The 16,716-nt window shown below is 38.4% G+C and overlaps 1 protein-coding gene across 1 annotated transcript; it reads right to left on the bottom strand.

Moving 5' to 3' along the window:
- Positions 1-235: 235 nt before the first annotated feature.
- On the bottom strand, positions 236-12,855 carry LOC120422782 (inhibitor of Bruton tyrosine kinase). The gene is made up of 8 exons (XM_039586320.2): positions 12,539-12,855; positions 12,223-12,473; positions 7,978-8,320; positions 7,817-7,917; positions 7,024-7,759; positions 2,068-2,501; positions 1,833-2,007; positions 236-1,772 (listed from the first exon to the last, which is right to left on the bottom strand). Exons 1-8 carry the CDS (start codon positions 12,707-12,709, stop codon positions 300-302), a joined length of 3,684 nt encoding a protein of 1,227 aa, XP_039442254.1. The 5' UTR covers positions 12,710-12,855; the 3' UTR covers positions 236-299.
- Positions 12,856-16,716: the final 3,861 nt, after the last annotated feature.

Here is a 16,716-nt window from a genome sequence, read left to right on the forward strand (position 1 = left end):
CAGCGCTGCTTCAGGAACAGTAGATTGATGTCTTCTCCTAGCTTATTCCGCTCAGCATTTTGTCACTTGTCTGCATAATTTCTTCAAAACTAGGTACTTTTAGAATATTTATTGTTCATTTTAACCACAGAAGCACTTTTTTCTTAGTCAGTTATTAGCTTAGTCAAGTTAACGTTCCTTTAACGTTTTGAATGCTTTCGGATGCAGCTCAACACGCACCTCACGGTTCATAGCAAGTCTAAAACTTTATTTACACAATTGTCATGCAACGACACTAAACACACCGAAACCCCCACCCCCTACTGATACTGCCACACGGCGCTCGGCGCCTGATGCGGCCTGTGCCGCTCAATCGTAATGTTCTCGTCGTACACACTGTCCGCGTTGTAGAACCTCCTCAACTCCTCGATCGCCCGCTCCTCAATCTGCGTGTGCACGAGCGACTTCGATTTGATCTTTTCGTAGTACTGCTTCTGGCGGCGCTCGTCCTCCAGGATCTTGGTGAACTCTTCCTTTTGGGCTTTTTTGTGGCCGTTGGCCACCACCGTCTTGACGGTCGTCGGTTGAGCGGGGGATTTTGCGGCTGTGGCGCGAGGTAGAGAGTTGGATAGAGGGGAGGTGGCTTGGTCGAAGCTGGTGGAGATTTTGCGATCGCCGCGAGGCGACGACGGGAAGGGGATTGGTTCTGATTTGAACATGTCAGCGGCGGAGTTGTTGACGTTCTTCCAGGGGTTGGCGGGTTGCGGGGTTGCGTCTGGGGTCGTGACCTGGACGGCTTCTTTGGGCCGTTCCGAGGTGGAAGACAGTCGTTTGCGTTGCTTTTGGGACAGTTTTGGCTTTTGGATGGCGAAGTCGCTCAGGTTGAAGGTGTTGAGCCGGGCACTGTTGTAACCGGAGTCGTAACCAGTCGGATCGGGTTCCTGACCAGGGGAAGGCGTCTTTTCGAGGAGGGATTTTAGGTTGGAGAAGTTTTCCTGACCGCGGGTTTCACTTTTGATTATTTCGTTCACTTTGAGCGCTGTTGTGAAGGGCTTCTTTTTTGGGTCTTTCTTGTCGACGACCTTCTGCCAATTCTTCACCTCTTTCTCGGTTTTCAAGTCGTGACCATTTTCTACACCTGTTACTTTTTTCTCTTCACTTTTAACGATCGGAATCTCTTCAAACGACAAATTCCGGATGTAATCCATCGCTTCCTTCTCGTAATTTCGCTTCTCCTGCTGCAGTTTCGTACTCTTGGGAGTGATCTTTCCCTTGGGAGTCTTTGCCTTACTCACTGCCGCGATCTCGCTAGCCTTCTCGTTCAAGTCAACGCTAAAGTTGTCCACAAACATCACCAACTCTTCATCGTCAACGGCATCCGCCGAAGGCGTAATTATTCGATAATCCGCCAGCTTGTAAAACTCCCTATAAAACTCGTCAACCATCTCCAGCACCACCGGCTCACAACCCTCGAGCGATCGCAACTCCAAGATCTTGGCCGCGTTGACGGCGATAAACTGCATGCACAACTCCTTCAGCACGTGGCAGTTGTACTGCAGCGCAAACTCCAACAGCTCGCCGACGTTCCGCAGGTTGATCCGATCGGCGATCACCACCTCAAACAGCGACTTCAACTCGTCGATGAAGAACTGATCGCACAGCGTGACCATCTGGAAGAGGTAGCTTTCGGAATACTTTTGATCGCGCACCCGCTGGTAGTCGTTGTCGTACAGGAAGTCCACGATCGTGTCCATGTACTCGAGGGGGACCGTCGTCAGGTTGACCGATTTGCTCTGAAAAAAAGATCAATTTGTGAAACTCTGCAGATCATCGCGCTGAACCGCTTCGCTTACCTCCGCCCAAGTCTGGCTGAACATCAGCTTGAAGTAGTCCAACCTGGACGTCAACACGCACTTGTGGGCACGAATTTCCTGATTGCCCTGCAGCTTGATCGTCACGTCCCTCAGTTCAGGGTACGAGTCCCTTGGCAGCTTGGGAAACTCCGCGATCTCCAACTCCTCGGAAGATCTGGAAAATCACACAAATAATTACAATCTATAACAAATGCTATACCCAACAAACCCTCACTTCTTCAACGCCTCTCCCAACCCGCCAATATCCAGCCGCTTGAACACCTTCTTCAACCGCGTCACCATCCCATCCACCGACTCCCCATTCACCTCCACCCCCGGTTGAAGCCTCCGCACCAGCACCTCCACGTCCTCCTTCGAGATCAGCTCGTTCCCATAGATGTACCGAAGAATCAGCTCGAAAATCGGCGCCGCCAACCCCTCGTACCCCGCCAGCGAAAACTCCCGCTGCTCGGGATGCTTTTCGAGCAGCTTCCGCAGGTGGCGACACCGGTGGTAGATGACGAAGCGGTGCGCCGGAAAGGTTTGATAGTCCACGCGGAACACCACGTCGTGGATGCCGTCCTCCTCGTGGGATTCGGCCAGAAGCGTGCCAAAGTCGTAGTTGGACTCGACCAGCTCGGGCACGTTGAAGTAGCGGCGGCTGTTTTCCTGGGAGAGAATGTGAGAAAATTGTGTTATTTTTTGTGTTTTGTCTCTTTCACATTTTTGTTTTAATTCTTTTTTTAATTGCTTTAATTTTTAAAAACATCATCATCCCGGTACGAGAATCGAACCCACGATCTCTGGATTGGAAATCCAGCACGCCGCTAGTCGAAACCCATCCCCTACCAGTATTCCCAGTGAGCAGATTTACTCTTTGAAGGGATCTGACTTTGCCGAGCCAGACAGGAATCGAACCCATCACCTTCCGCTTACAAGGCGAAACCCGTAACCTCACGGCCACGGAAGCTCGGCTAAATTTTATTTTGGCTTGTTAACACTCCTCCGTCCAAGGCATATTTCACTTACACGGACGAAAATAAAAATTATTCCCAACATACTACAGGCGCCATTTTGGCAGCCATCTTAGATTTCTGGATTTCTGAATACTTTGGGATATTCTAAGTGTCATATTCGTGTTCAGTGACTTCAAATTATTTAGATTTAAGTTGTTGAATTACTATTACAACCTCAAATCAATATTCCCAATATACTACAGGCGCCATATTGGCCGCCATCTTGGATTTCTGAATTTCAGAATACTTTGGAATATACCAAGTGTCATATTCATGTTCAGCGACCCCAAATAAGTAAGATTTGAGTGGTTGAATGGCTTTTACAACCTCAAATAAATTTTCCCAATATTCTACAGGCGCCATATTGGCCGCCATATTGAATTTCTTGATATCGGAATACTTTGGGATATTCTTAGTGTCATATTCGTGTTCAGCGACCTCAAATTAGATAGATTTGAGTGGTTGAATCACTATTACAACCTCAAATAAATATTCCCAATATTCTACAGGCGTCATGGATTTCTGGATTTCTGAATACTTTGGAATATTGGAATATTCCTCATATTCATACCCCAAATTGGTTGGATCAATCAAATCAAATCAAATTATTCGCTCTACAGCATTGCCTTGGCGTTCTCGATTGCGAGATTCCTACTCGAAACTAGGTGTTCGAAGGCTTGATTGTTGAGGCAATTGCAAACCTCTTTTTACACCTTAGCTTCCATCCACCCGGGATTCGAACTGACGACCTTTGGATTGTTAGTCCAACTGCCTACCAGCGACTCCACCGAGACAGGACCCAGGGAGACTACTCCTACACCTGGACTGAGCTAACGACCTAACCTTTTTAGGTTAGTCCGGGGCCAACATTTACTTCCCGTCCGACGGAAGGCGTGATCAGACAAATCTCGTCTCGAAAAATGCCACCGGGACCGTCTGGGATCGAACCCAGGCCGACTGGGTGAGAGGCAACCACGCTTACCCCTACACCACGGTCCCGGCATATTGGTTGGATTTGAGTGGTTGAATGGCTTTTACAACCTCAAATAAATATTCCCAATATACTACAGGCGCCATATAGGCCGCCATCTTGGATTTCTGAATTTCAGAATACTTTGGAATATACCAAGTGTCATATTCATGTTCAGCAACCCCAAATAAGTAAGATTTGAGTGGTTGAATGGCTTTTACACTCTCAAATAAATATTCCCAAAATTCTACAGGCGCCACATTGGCTGCCCTCTTGGATTTCTGGATTTCTGAATTTTTGGAATATTCTAAGTGTCATATTTGTGTTCAACGACCTCAAATTAGTTAGATTTGAGTGGTTGAATCACTATTACACCCTCAAATAAATATTCCCAACATACTACAGGCGCCATATTGGCCGCCATATTGGATTTCTGAATTTCTGAATACTTTGGAATATACCAAATGTCATATTCCTCATATTCATACCCCACATTAGTTAGATTTGAGTGGTTTCCCATAATCTACAGGCGCCATATTGGCCCCCATCTTGGAGTTCTTGATCTTGAAATACTTTGGAGTATTCTTAGTGTCATATTCGTGTTCAGCGTCCCCAAGTTAGTTAGATTTGAGTGGTTGAAAGGCTGTTACACCCTCAAATAAATATTCCCAATATTCTACAGGCGCCATATTGGCCGCCATCTTGGAATTCATGATCTTGGAATACTTTGGAGTATCCTCAGTTTCATATTCGTGGCCAGCGACCCCAAATTAGTTAGATTTGAGTGATTGAAAGGCTGTTACACCCTCAAATAAATATTCCCAAAAATTCTACAGGCGCCATATTGGCCGCCATCTTGGATTTCTGGATTACTGAATACTTTGGAGTATTCTATGTGTCATATTCATGGTCAGCGACCCTAAATTAGTTAGATTTGAGTAGTTGAGCGGCTACTACACCCTCAAATATATGTTCCCGCTATTCTACAGGCGCCATATTGGCCGCCATCTTGGATTTCTGGATTTCTGAATATTTTGGGATATTCTGAGTGTCATATTCGTGTTCAGCGACCCCAAATTAGTTAAATTTGAATGGTTGAATTCAAATTTTAATGCTTTCTTGTTGATTTGGCCATGACGTGTTCCCTAAAACGAGCGCCTAAAAAGAGTTGCTTCGACGAATTTAGTCGGTGTGACTAGCAGGTTAGTCGGATCAAGTTCGTTCTTGTTTCAGATGAATCTTGAAATCCTACCGGTTCGAATGCTGCAAGAACGATCAAGATTGGTTGAAATGGGGCCAAATGCGAGCGAGTTGAAATTAGCGAAGCAACGGTTTCGGAGGCTTGGACGGAGGAGTGTTTTTTTTTTTTGCCTATTTTTTATGCCTGGTTTTTTATTTATTTTTTAATCCCCTTAAACATATTTAAAAAAAATAGTGGTAAAAAGTTAAATAACAAGTAAAAAAAGTAAATTTTTCCCAGTTCCTGAGGGGAACACCCTTGAAGAGTATCGGGGCCGACATTTACAAAGCGGATTCAGTGGCAGTTCTTTACTCAACTAATGTTAACATATTTTAGGTTAATGTTAACATTCCATAGGTCGCCTTCCTAAGGTGTCGTTGATAAGGTCCAGTTTGTGACGATACACTACCTTCCCTTTACTAAGCAATCGAATCCAGAAGGGAAAAGATCACCAGTTGTGTTGGTCCGAGCCGGGATTTGAACCCCGATCTACCGCTTACGAGGCGGAAGCGTTACCACTGGGCTACGTGGCTCGGTCAAAATAACAAAAATGGAAATTTATTTTTTCCTTATTTTTTTCAAAAAGTCCTTATCATATCCTATAATTTTCTCGAAGACATCAAATCGATCAAAACATCCTTTCTCAAGATAGAATTTCATACACTTACATACCCATTTTGTAAGACCAAATTGTATGGACAAACTTATGATGCAAAATGATTTCTTTTGACATAGGGAATGCATGGACAAAGTTTCATCCAAATCAAAAAAGAGAACTACTTGTAAACGTTTTTACACTACTCAAGTATTTTTTTAAAGAAATTTAATGGTCAATTTTTATTTTTATATAAAATGTCGATTTTTATAAATGTATGGTCTCATTATGATCAACGTCTGATATTTTTTATAAGAGTTTTTGAGTTGTAGTCATTTATTGGGTTAGAAATTCATATCATTTGAGATTCTGGAAAAGTCGGGAAAACATCGAAAATTTTAAAATGGGATTTCTCTGGCCACCCTGATCAGTGAACCATTTCATCCGCTTCTAGAAAATTGACACGATTTTGCTACTTTCGATTCGAAATTAATTCTGAGGTTTTCTAAAAAAAATACTCTTTGGCAAAACAGCTTTATATCCCATTCCCCTTAGAGCCGATTATAATCATTTTTGAAAACTCAACTGTCAAGAGTTTATTACTTAAAATTTTGTTTACATTTACGGAGTTCCGAGCTAATGCTGCGGTGCACCTACGGGAACGTCAAGTACCACGAATGCATAAAATTGGCCCCCGAATAATCGCTTCCCTATCACGGATGTGAACTTCAAGTACCTAGGATTCGTTAAATGTTTAAGGGAATATAGTGGTTATGCGGTATAACTATTTTATGTTTTTGTTTTTCAATAAACTTGTTATCTATGAAATGTGAATTCCCAAAATCCGTATTTTAGAATTTTTGATTTTTTTTATATTGGGGTCCAACATGTTGTCGATAGTCAAAATTCAGCACACAAGGTACATCCAGTTTCGTCTGACTCAGCTCGCGATAGTTTAACGTTTTCTTCTTGTAGAGCTTGGATTCGTTAACAGCAGAGAAAATCGTTCTGGCCTTAGATCCAGCATTTTATCCAACTTGACATTCCTCGTTTTCTGCCTTTTAATATCGCCTTTTATGTGCCCTTTTCAGCTCCGTATTTTTTTTGGCTGCCTTATTTTTTTGTTTCATCAATTCAACGACGATCTGTAGCTTCGACTCGCAAAACGTATGCTTTTTCACGATTTTTTGACCATTTTGCTTCTTTACTAGACAGAGGAACTTTGAACTATGAATCAAAAATTATCCGTACAATCCCAAGTTACTACGTTAAATTACTCTACTCATGTACTACGGAGATGGAGGAACACTATTGAGCTGATTATTTGTCAGGACCCAAATTATACCCAGCTTATGCATCCATCAACTTACCAACAACACCGCAAAGTTCTCCCCCTCATCGTCGCACACAAAGTCCACCACATTGTTCAGCCCCTTGATCCGCTTCAGCTCGATCCTCGTCTTGTTCGTGGTGCTCATCTCCTTCTTCGCGTACGTCTCCGTATACTCACTAATCTGAGTAACCGCCTGCGCGTTCAACTTGTGCGTAATCGTCCCGTGGTACAAATTCCCCAGCAGCAGCACCAGCGCATGGTTGTTACACCACACGATCTTCTCAATCTCCAGATTCCTCGACTGGGCAAACACACAGCGCACAAACTGACCACAGTCCTCGTACCAGATGTAGATATTGCGGGACACGGTGAACGCCAGAATGCGCAGCTGTTTGCTCTGCTTCGAGACGTCCTCCTTTTTGGTGACCAGTTCCCCTCCGGACACGGAAATGCACTCAAACTTTTCCATCAGCGGATTTTTGTACGTTCGCCGTTTGAAGTTGTTGAAGATGTACAGATTGCTGCTTTTGGTGTAGACGACGATCGCGGCGTTGCTCGATTCAACTAGCTTGATGTCGGTGGCGATCGCGACCGGTTTATCTTGCTTGTTTGTTACGTCCGGGAGGAGGGAAATTGCTTTTGGTGTTAGAACGGGGTTTTGCTCCTTCTTCATGCCGAACTGGCCCACGTTGAGACCCCAAACGAAGACGTCCTCGTCGCAGACCGCAATCGAGTGGAAGTCTTTGGCGATTATGCGTTTGATTTTCTTGTCGCTGGAAGTAAACTTCAAAATTAATCACAGAAATGTTTAGAATATTGTTGAAACTTACGCGAAATTGTGCAATCCGCCAATTTCCTTAAATGTTAGCTGCTTTTCTGGAGGTGGCTTAATTCCTAACTGGCAGTGATTGTTGTCTCCACAGGCATAAATCTGTAATTAAAATACTCAATTAGCTTCTTAGCCATACTAACTATCTCAACCCATCCTTACACAATTACTACTGGACAGCAGTAGCGTGTGATGTTTCCCGGTGCTCACGTCCACGATCCGTTCCTCGGCGCCCCGAGTCTGAACGGCAATCCGGATCGGATGCACCACGGTGTGTTCCGCCCCATTTCCCAGCCGACCGCCCATCCCGTGCCCCGTTGCGTAAACCTCCCCGTCCCGGCCCAAGAATACACTGTGGTACGCGTTGATGGACATCCGTTCGATGGAGATGCGGTTTTTGCGGAAGAAGTCGACAAAGTCCGGTGTGTCTTTGCCCTCGACGTTGCCGACTCCGAGGTTGTAGTTGCGATTTTTGCCCCACACCATGATCTCGTGGCCGATGCCGCTGTAAAAAGATGGAATTGATAAAATTATTGAAAAAAATATATATATTTGGGTAATTCTCCACCAACGCACACGAAATTGAAAAATGTTGCCCCGACCCATCTTCGATTTCCGTGAAACTTTGCTCTAAGAAGTATTTTTGGTCACTGATCACGAATTTAAGGTCCATTTTTCGATATTTCGTGACGGAGTGGCGGTACGACCCCATTAAATTTTCAGCATTTTTCCTGCAAACAAACATAGCAGGCAAACTGTCAAAAAGTTCGTTTGTTTGTTTGTTGTAGTCTGCAGGGTGACCACTCAAATCCCATTTCCAAATTCCCGACTTTTCCAGAAACTTAAATATAAGGAATTTCTTATCTAAAGAATGGTTTCAATCTAATCTAATCTAATTTAAAGAATGGTTTCAAACAAAAAACTCTGTACAAAAAAGTCAATATTCGTCATCGGAAAAAAAAAAAATCTAAATTCAATTTCAATTCAATTAGTGTTTTTATTAGAATTTAGCAGTTCTGTTTCAGGATATTTCTATGTTAAGATTTAGCTAGCTGAGTGCTCTTTGAGGAAAAATAAATGTTGAGAAAAAAAACCCTAGATCTATGAGAGAAAATGAGTAATTCTAAATCAATTAAAAAAACAAACTTTAACAATTTAAAAAAAATCTTAAAAAATAAATCAAATTGGAAGCACTCTTTACTTTGATTCAGGGTAGAAAAATAAACAATCAGTCTTTTAAAGCTTAACGAAAAAAAAAACAATATTTATTTTTATAATTGGCAATCGTATATTTTTATTACTTCATTTCAACCGGAAATGAGAAAAAGATGAAATAAAAATTGTGTTTTTACCTTTATTTTAAATCAAAGAACGCTTAAAAAATGAAAACTGTTATTATTCTTTTGAGAATTTAGACAAATATCTAGGAATTTGTTTAAAAAATGTTTTTACCATGTTTCCTTTAAATTCTGGAAATTTTGATATTGATTTTTTGAATGTTGATTTAGGCCGTTGTAAATATTTTTTAAGTTTATGTCTATGGAATGTGTATGACCTTTAAACATACCTATTTGCAATGATTCGAATCAAATTTTCTGGATTTTATTTTCCATCAGTACGAACAACGAATGGATTTTATTTGATATTTATGTTTTCCGATAACTAAAAATCAAGCTCTTGTTTTCTTTGTGAATAAAAATTAATAAAAAGTCTGTGTCAAATGCATCCGATACTATTTAGGATTTCAAATGTCTGAAACAGACTTTATTCTCAAATAGATTGAAATTGTGAAAGGAGCCTTAAATTTAATGTTAGTTTCTAAAGAAGAATTTGTTAATTTGTCAGACTTGTTACGTTCATAAATATGTATATTTTTTTTTGAAAATGTAGCAAGTTTCAAAGCATAAATACTCAAAATTGTACACAAAATACCGTGTTTTTTTTTTCAAAAGTACTAAAATTTTCAAAATGTCCAATGTGGGTATCAAACGTAGCGGAATTTTACTAGCTTTTAAATTTTTTATTGTTTTTTGAAAAATACAAAAAAATACAGTACATATTTTTTTCGAAAATACTAAAAAAAATATTGCAATATGGGTACCAAACAAAGCGAAAGCATACATTCAAATTATGTATGTTTCATATATTTTTTTTAAACCTCATCATCCCGGTACGAGAGTCGAACTCACGACCTCTAGATTGGAAATTCAGCACGCCGCTAGTCGAAACCCATCCCCTACCGGTCAGTGTTCCCAGTGAGTAGATTTACTCTTTGAAGGGATCTGACTTTGCCGAGCCAGACAGGAATCGAACCCATCACCTTCCGCTTACAAGACGAAACCCGTAACCTCACGGCCACGGTAGCTCGACTCAAACGTTGTATTTGCTTCGTTTGTTACCCATATTGCAAATTATGGAAATTTTTGGAAATTTTTAAAAAATACGATACAGTGGACTCTCTGGCTGTCGATCTTCTCGATATCAATATTGCTCCAGCTGTCAATAAATTTTTCAGTCCTTTCAAATAGATTGCTTTGATTTTCCGTTCTATAATTTATATCGACAACGAGAGAGTGCACTGTCTTTTGTGAAAATTTTTGTGATTAACAAAAACAGGTAAAAATGCATTCAAAATTTTGAAAACTTGTATTTTCGAAAAAAAACTCGAATAATGTGAAAATACATATAAAATTTCGCTCCGCTTTGATTTTTTTTTTATTTTGAAAGTTTGAGTACAGTCCAGACTCGATTATCTGATGCCTCGATTATCCGAAGTTTCGATTATCCGATGTTCGATTATCCGAAGGTATATATGGAACTATAAACGAATCACATACAAAAAAACAATTTTGGTGTTTTTTTTTAATTTTCTTAAGGAGGTATTAGACTACGGCAAACAAACAAAAAACTCGCACATTTTGACAGTTTGTCTGCGTTGTTTGTTTCTCCAACATTTGTTTGCAGAAATGTCAGCTTGCATACATTTTGTCTTGTTTGCGAGTTGGAAAACTGCCAAACGCGAAAAAGTGCGAGTTTGTTTGTTTGTTTGCCATAGTCTAATACCTCCTTTATTTTTAACATCAAATTCAAGCTGTGCGACCCAATTTCAGTAAATTTTGAATGATTGATTGCATATTAAATTAAAATATGCATTTTTTTTTTCAATATTTCACCCCTGATTTTGGCCGCCATCATGGATTTAGAAAATCTAAATCTTCAGAGTAGTCTTCAAAGTCGACAATCAAAAATAAGACAAAAAAAAAATATTTTTCGTGATTCGATAATGTCCGAAGTGAAATGTTGCCAAGGCCTTCGGATTATCGAGTCTGACTGGACTGACGAAAATTAGGTACGATATTTAGTGCAAATTTTAGTATTTTTCAAAAAACCCTAAAAATCATGGTATTTCGTGAAAATTTTTGTTTTTAACAAAAAACATTTCAATGAAAAAACCATTAGAAAATTCATTATACACCCGTACAGTTGATAAGCAATAGGTCAATTTTGCGAGCATTACAGGGCATAATCCGCTAGGTGTACTGAGCCCGAATCTCAAATATGAGCTTGATTGGTTGCGACAGGACCTGGCGCTTTGACTTTGAAGTTTGAATGGGATTTAACTCGAAAAATCGGTGCGTTTTGGTTTTTGCCATTTTTGAGCCCCTTAACGATTTTTCGCATTTTTCAAAAACTTCACGAGCTTATAGTTCGTGTTCCAGGTAACAACTTTGCCCAAGAGTGCGAAAGGATTCGTAAACTATTAAGAATTTATATTGCCAGAAGAGCTTGAAGAAAAAGTTAATGTTTTCAGCGGCGGTGTTATAAATTCTGTGACAATCTTAATAGTTGACGAATCTTTTCGCACTCTTCGCCAAAGTTGTTCCCTGGAACACGAAATGGCAAACATACAACTTCTAGAAAAAATATGCTCGTGAATTTTACAGACTTTTGATAGCAGTATGATTGTTTTATTTTTTGAAAATTTTACTTGAAGTTTAAAGTTTATTTTAACTTTTAATTCGTTGATAATTCATCCAAAATAAGAGTTATTCTAATTACAGAACTTAACAAATACATAATAACCTAAGCATATAATTAAAAAAAAATATTTAATTATAATATAACTTTTACAGAGAAGAAAAAAAAACATGTTGAAATCGTTTAGAAAAAGTTTGTTAAATTTTATATTCAACTTATTTACTCTTTTCCCGGTTTGTCATTCGAATCCACGAGATTTCCCCGGTTTCCTCCCGGTGAAATCAAATGGCCACCCTCGGTTACATTCCAGGAAGAACGCTTTTGAATAGCATTCGAATCTATTGATATCAAAAGGTTATTTCCCAACCAAATTAAATCAGTACTACGAAAAGATAAGGAACCATCCAACAGCTGATTCCCGCTACTCACTTGTCTCTGTCCTTGTGAACGTTACTGCACAGCTGCAACGGGTTGACAAAGTCCTCATCCGGCACATCGATCACGGCCCCATGCTTGAGCAGCACCACGGCCACTCCAACACACCCGTAGTACATGGCCCGATGCAGTGCCGTGTGGCCAGATTCTCTGTCCTTGAGCGTGATGCTGGCCCCATGATTGATGAGCCACTCGGCAATCGCGTACCGTCCGACGGAGGCCGCCAAGTGGAGCGCACTTCGTCCCTGAAAGGTCAAACAGAACCCAGTTAAAAGACTGTCCCTTCTGAAAGTGTCCCCCCAAACCTCACCTGATCGTCCAGAATCTCGGCAAAGTTCCGGCACAGTTTGGCGACGTACGCGGCCAGCAACTCGTCCGAGATGGCCCGCTTTGTGAGGGCCGCCGTGATGGCATTGCCGTGGCTCGGCAGCCGGCACTTTTTCGTACACTCGTACTCATGGTTTCCGATTGTTGTCGACATTAGATATTTTTTTTTTCTAATTTGTAACTCCGGACAGGCCAAAAATGGGCGAATTTCACAACACGGGCACACGCAACGAATCAAAACAAAACAGCTCCGCCGCGTCGTCTCGAATTCGACTCGATTTTGTGCAAAAAACAGGTGACGTTTCTGAGTTTTGGAAAAAGCCGCATCAGCGCAGAATCAGGGATGAAGTTGGAGCAGCTGACGGTAAAATCAACTGTGGTAAAAGGAAAGTCAAATATCGGGGGACGTTCCAAAATGATGTTTATAAAAAATTACTAATCTGTTTGATAAAAAAAAAAACAAACTCAGAATTGGGTACTAAAGCCCTATGTAATTTTTTATGTACAACGGTAAAAAACACGATTAAAAACCCTTTCTGACAACTTTTTTTCATTTTAATGCAAACAAAAAATTTACAAGACAACATTTTTTCGATGGATCAACTATGGTCCCCTTGGAACGAGCTGTTAAGTAGGAACTTTTCTGTCAAGAAGGACCGCGAGGTTAATTTTTCCAAATCTTTGTGGTCGTACAAAGGGTCATTGTACTCAGAAAAATAAGCTTTATCGCTGTAAACAATAATATCAGCAATCTGAGCTTCATTTTAGGACCCAATTTAACATCACTTTGAGTGATTGGGTAATACAAAAATGTAGAACTTTATATGACCAAATCTCACCCCTGATGACGAAAGGCAAAATCTTAAAACACTGATCCTTGAATTGCGAAAGTCAAAAAGACGGATTTAGTTTTTTGCTCAGAAATATTTAATTGAAACAGAGGGAAAAGCCGCAACCTAGGCCGCAACAGTAATCATAATCAAGTAATTTTCAGGCATAAAGTTTGTAAATTTGAGAAAGCTCGGTTATCTAATAACTTATTTTTATTAAGTTATTATTAAAAAATATAAAAATTCATGGAAAAAAAATCTAGAAATAAAAATATCAAACTATACGCGCAAAATATCTAACAAAATATTCTTAAAGTAAGAAATAAAAAAAAATACAAAAACTCTAAAAATACAAATTCAAAATTCAAAAGTTCAAAACAAAATATTTAAGTATTTAAAAGTTTTCAATTGGGTACTAAAGCCCTATGTCAATTTTTATGTACAACGCTAAAAAACACGATTAAAAACCATTTCTAATCACTTTTTTTCATTTTAATGCAAAATTTTTTTTTTGACAAGACAACATTTTTTCGATGGATTAATTATGGTCCCCTTGGAACGAGCTGAGAAGTAGGAGCTTTTCTGTCAAGAAGGAAAAATTAACCTCGCGGTCCTTCTTCACAGAAATGTTCCTTCTTGACAGCTCGTTCCAAGGGAACCATAGTTGATCCATCGAAAAAATGTTGTCTTGTCAATTTTTTTTTGCATTAAAATGAAAAAAGTGATCAGAAATGGTTTTTGATCGTGTTTTTTACCGTTGTAGATAAAAATTGACATAGGGCTTTAGTACCCAATTGCACAAAATACATCAAAGTTTGATTCCAATCGAAAATTCTGATGAAGCCATTAGGGACCATCCACAAACCACGTGGACACTTTTTTTTGGTAATCTCAACCCCCCCCCCCTCGTGGACAATTGTCCATACAAAAAAAATCTTTTTTGTATGGAGCGTGGACAACCGCCATACCCCCCCCCCCCCCCCCGTAAAGTGTCCACGTGGTTTATGGATGGTCCCTTAGATTCAGCGTCCGATTTCCTTTAAAAATAGCTGTCAAGTTTTGCTGCTTTTGAAAAAAGAGGTTTTTTGAAAAAATGACGAAAATCGCAAAACATTAGGACGGTGCCAAAAAGAAAGGGTGGTCCAATTTGGTTCAAAACCGGGATTCTTACTTGTTTTAATAGTATCAATAGCTCCATCAAGTTTGAGCTTGATCAGAAAAAGTCGATTTTAAATTTGTACTTTTTTGTGTACAGTTGAGGTGAAATGACCCTTATGAATTTAAAAAATAATGCGAACAAAATAAAATATCTAAACATCCTAAAATTTTTGAAATTTAAACATAAGATAAAATTCTTAAATTTAAAAATTATAATAATTTTAGAGTAGTTTATGAGTATACTTAAGCTCGATCATTAAAAAATAAGACAATGTAAATTTTTTTCGTGATTCGATTATCCGAAGATTCGATTATCCGAAGTGAATTTTTTCCGAGGCCTTCGGATAATCGATTCTGGACTGTATTCTGAAATTACATAAATCATAAACCAAAAATTAAACAATTCATAATAAAAAAAAACAAAGGTAAAAAAAATAAAAATTAAGAAGAAAGCCAGATCCCAAAATGTAAACGAATAGTCTATCCTGCTCACGAAAGGGGATGTTTACATTAGGAACGAGCAGGATAGACTCTTTGTTTACACTTCGAAATTGGCCAACAAACAGACTCTTTGTTTCTTTGTATACTCTAAGGCTTTGGCCCATTTACATTGTTTTGCTTGAATTACATTGTTTCGCTAGATTTATATTCATTTTCTCAAAATTTGGGTCTTTTATCAAACAAACTCCAAAAGTTATGTGTTATGTTTATGCAAACGCAGAAAAATATTTTGTAGAATCAGCCTGGTTTGATTCAACCAAATTTTTGTTGAATATAATCAACGCCGATTTTGCGCTGAAACAAACCTTGATTTTCTCAATTCTACAAAAATCTTTTGTTGTTTTGAAAAAGTTGCTTTGACGATTAGCGTTGATTCAACAAAAAACTTGATTTTCAAATCAACAAAACGTTTTGTTGATTCAAATATGCCTTATTTTTCTGCGTGCTGTAATTAAAGCTGGCGGCATGAATAAATTTACGAATTCTAGAGTTACACTCAACCCCCGGTTGTTGGTCACTTTTTCGTTTGACACTTTTTTAGTTTGTACCCCGTTGGTTGGTCAAAGTCAAACTAAAAAGTGACGAACTGTCACTTTTTACAAGGCGCTCACGCAAACTATCAAAACAAACGTTTGGTAGTGTGTGTGAACACCGTGTAAAAGGGGTGTCAAACTAAAAAGTGACCCCGTTCGTTTGACAACAGTTGGTGTCAAACCATCGGGGTTCGAGTGTATTGTTGAAAAGGTCCAATAATCTATTGTGTTCCATATGTTTATAGGACCTTATCAAAAAAAGTCTAGAATTTAGGAATTTAAGAATTTAAGAATTTTTAGAATTTAAGAATTTAAGAATTTAAGAATTTAAGAATTTAAGAATTTAAGAATTTAAGAATTTAAGAATTTAAGAATTTAAGAATTTAAGAATTTAAGAATTTAAGAATTTAAGAATTTAAGAATTTAAGAATTTAAGAATTTAAGAATTTAAGAATTTAAGAATTTAAGAATTTAAGAATTTAAGAATTTAAGAATTTAAGAATTTAAGAATTTAAGAATTTAAGAATTTAAGAATTTAAGAATTTAAGAATTTAAGAATTTAAGAATTTAAGAATTTAAGAATTTAAGAATTTAAGAATTTAAGAATTTAAGAATTTAAGAATTTAAGAATTTAAGAATTTAAGAATTTAAGAATTTAAGAACTTAAGAATTTAAGAATTTAAGAATTTAAGAATTTAAGAATTTAAGAATTTAAGAATTTAAGAATTTAAGAATTTAAGAATTTAAGAATTTAAGAATTTAAGAATTTAAGAATTTAAGAATTTAAGAATTTAAGAATTTAAGAATTTAAGAATTTAAGAATTTAAGAATTAAAGAATTAAAGAATTTAAGAATTTAAGAATTTAAGAATTTAAGAATTTAAGAATTTAAGAATTTAAGAAATTAAGAATTTAAGAATTTAAGAATTTAAGAATTTAAGAATTTAAGAATTAAAAAACAGTTCAAATATTTACAAAGCAAAAAAGCTCAAAATAAAACAAAATATTTATTTTCTTATTCCCACAGTTGATTCGAGTGCCCCTCCTTATTTTCCAAAAACTCACAACGCCTCTGCTTGCCGCCGTCACTTTTTCCATCAGCTGTCAAACTCTCCCCGATTAAAGGTCGGACATGTTTTT

The sequence above is a fragment of the Culex pipiens genome, chromosome 2, assembly GCF_016801865.2.
Source record: "Culex pipiens pallens isolate TS chromosome 2, TS_CPP_V2, whole genome shotgun sequence".
Taxonomy (NCBI): Eukaryota; Metazoa; Arthropoda; class Insecta; order Diptera; family Culicidae; genus Culex; species Culex pipiens.

Excerpts from the sequence above, each read along its gene's own strand:
- LOC120422782 (XM_039586320.2), bottom strand. The coding sequence starts at position 12,709 with ATGTCGACAACAATCGGAAACCATGAGTACGAGTGTACGAAAAAGTGC. Across the intron at positions 7,760-7,816 it reads GGCGGATTGCACAATTTCGC|CGACAAGAAAATCAAACGCA; the intron begins GTAAGTTTCAAC and ends GTTTACTTCCAG. Across the intron at positions 2,502-7,023 it reads AGAACTTTGCGGTGTTGTTG|GAAAACAGCCGCCGCTACTT; the intron begins GTAAGTTGATGG and ends ATTCTCTCCCAG.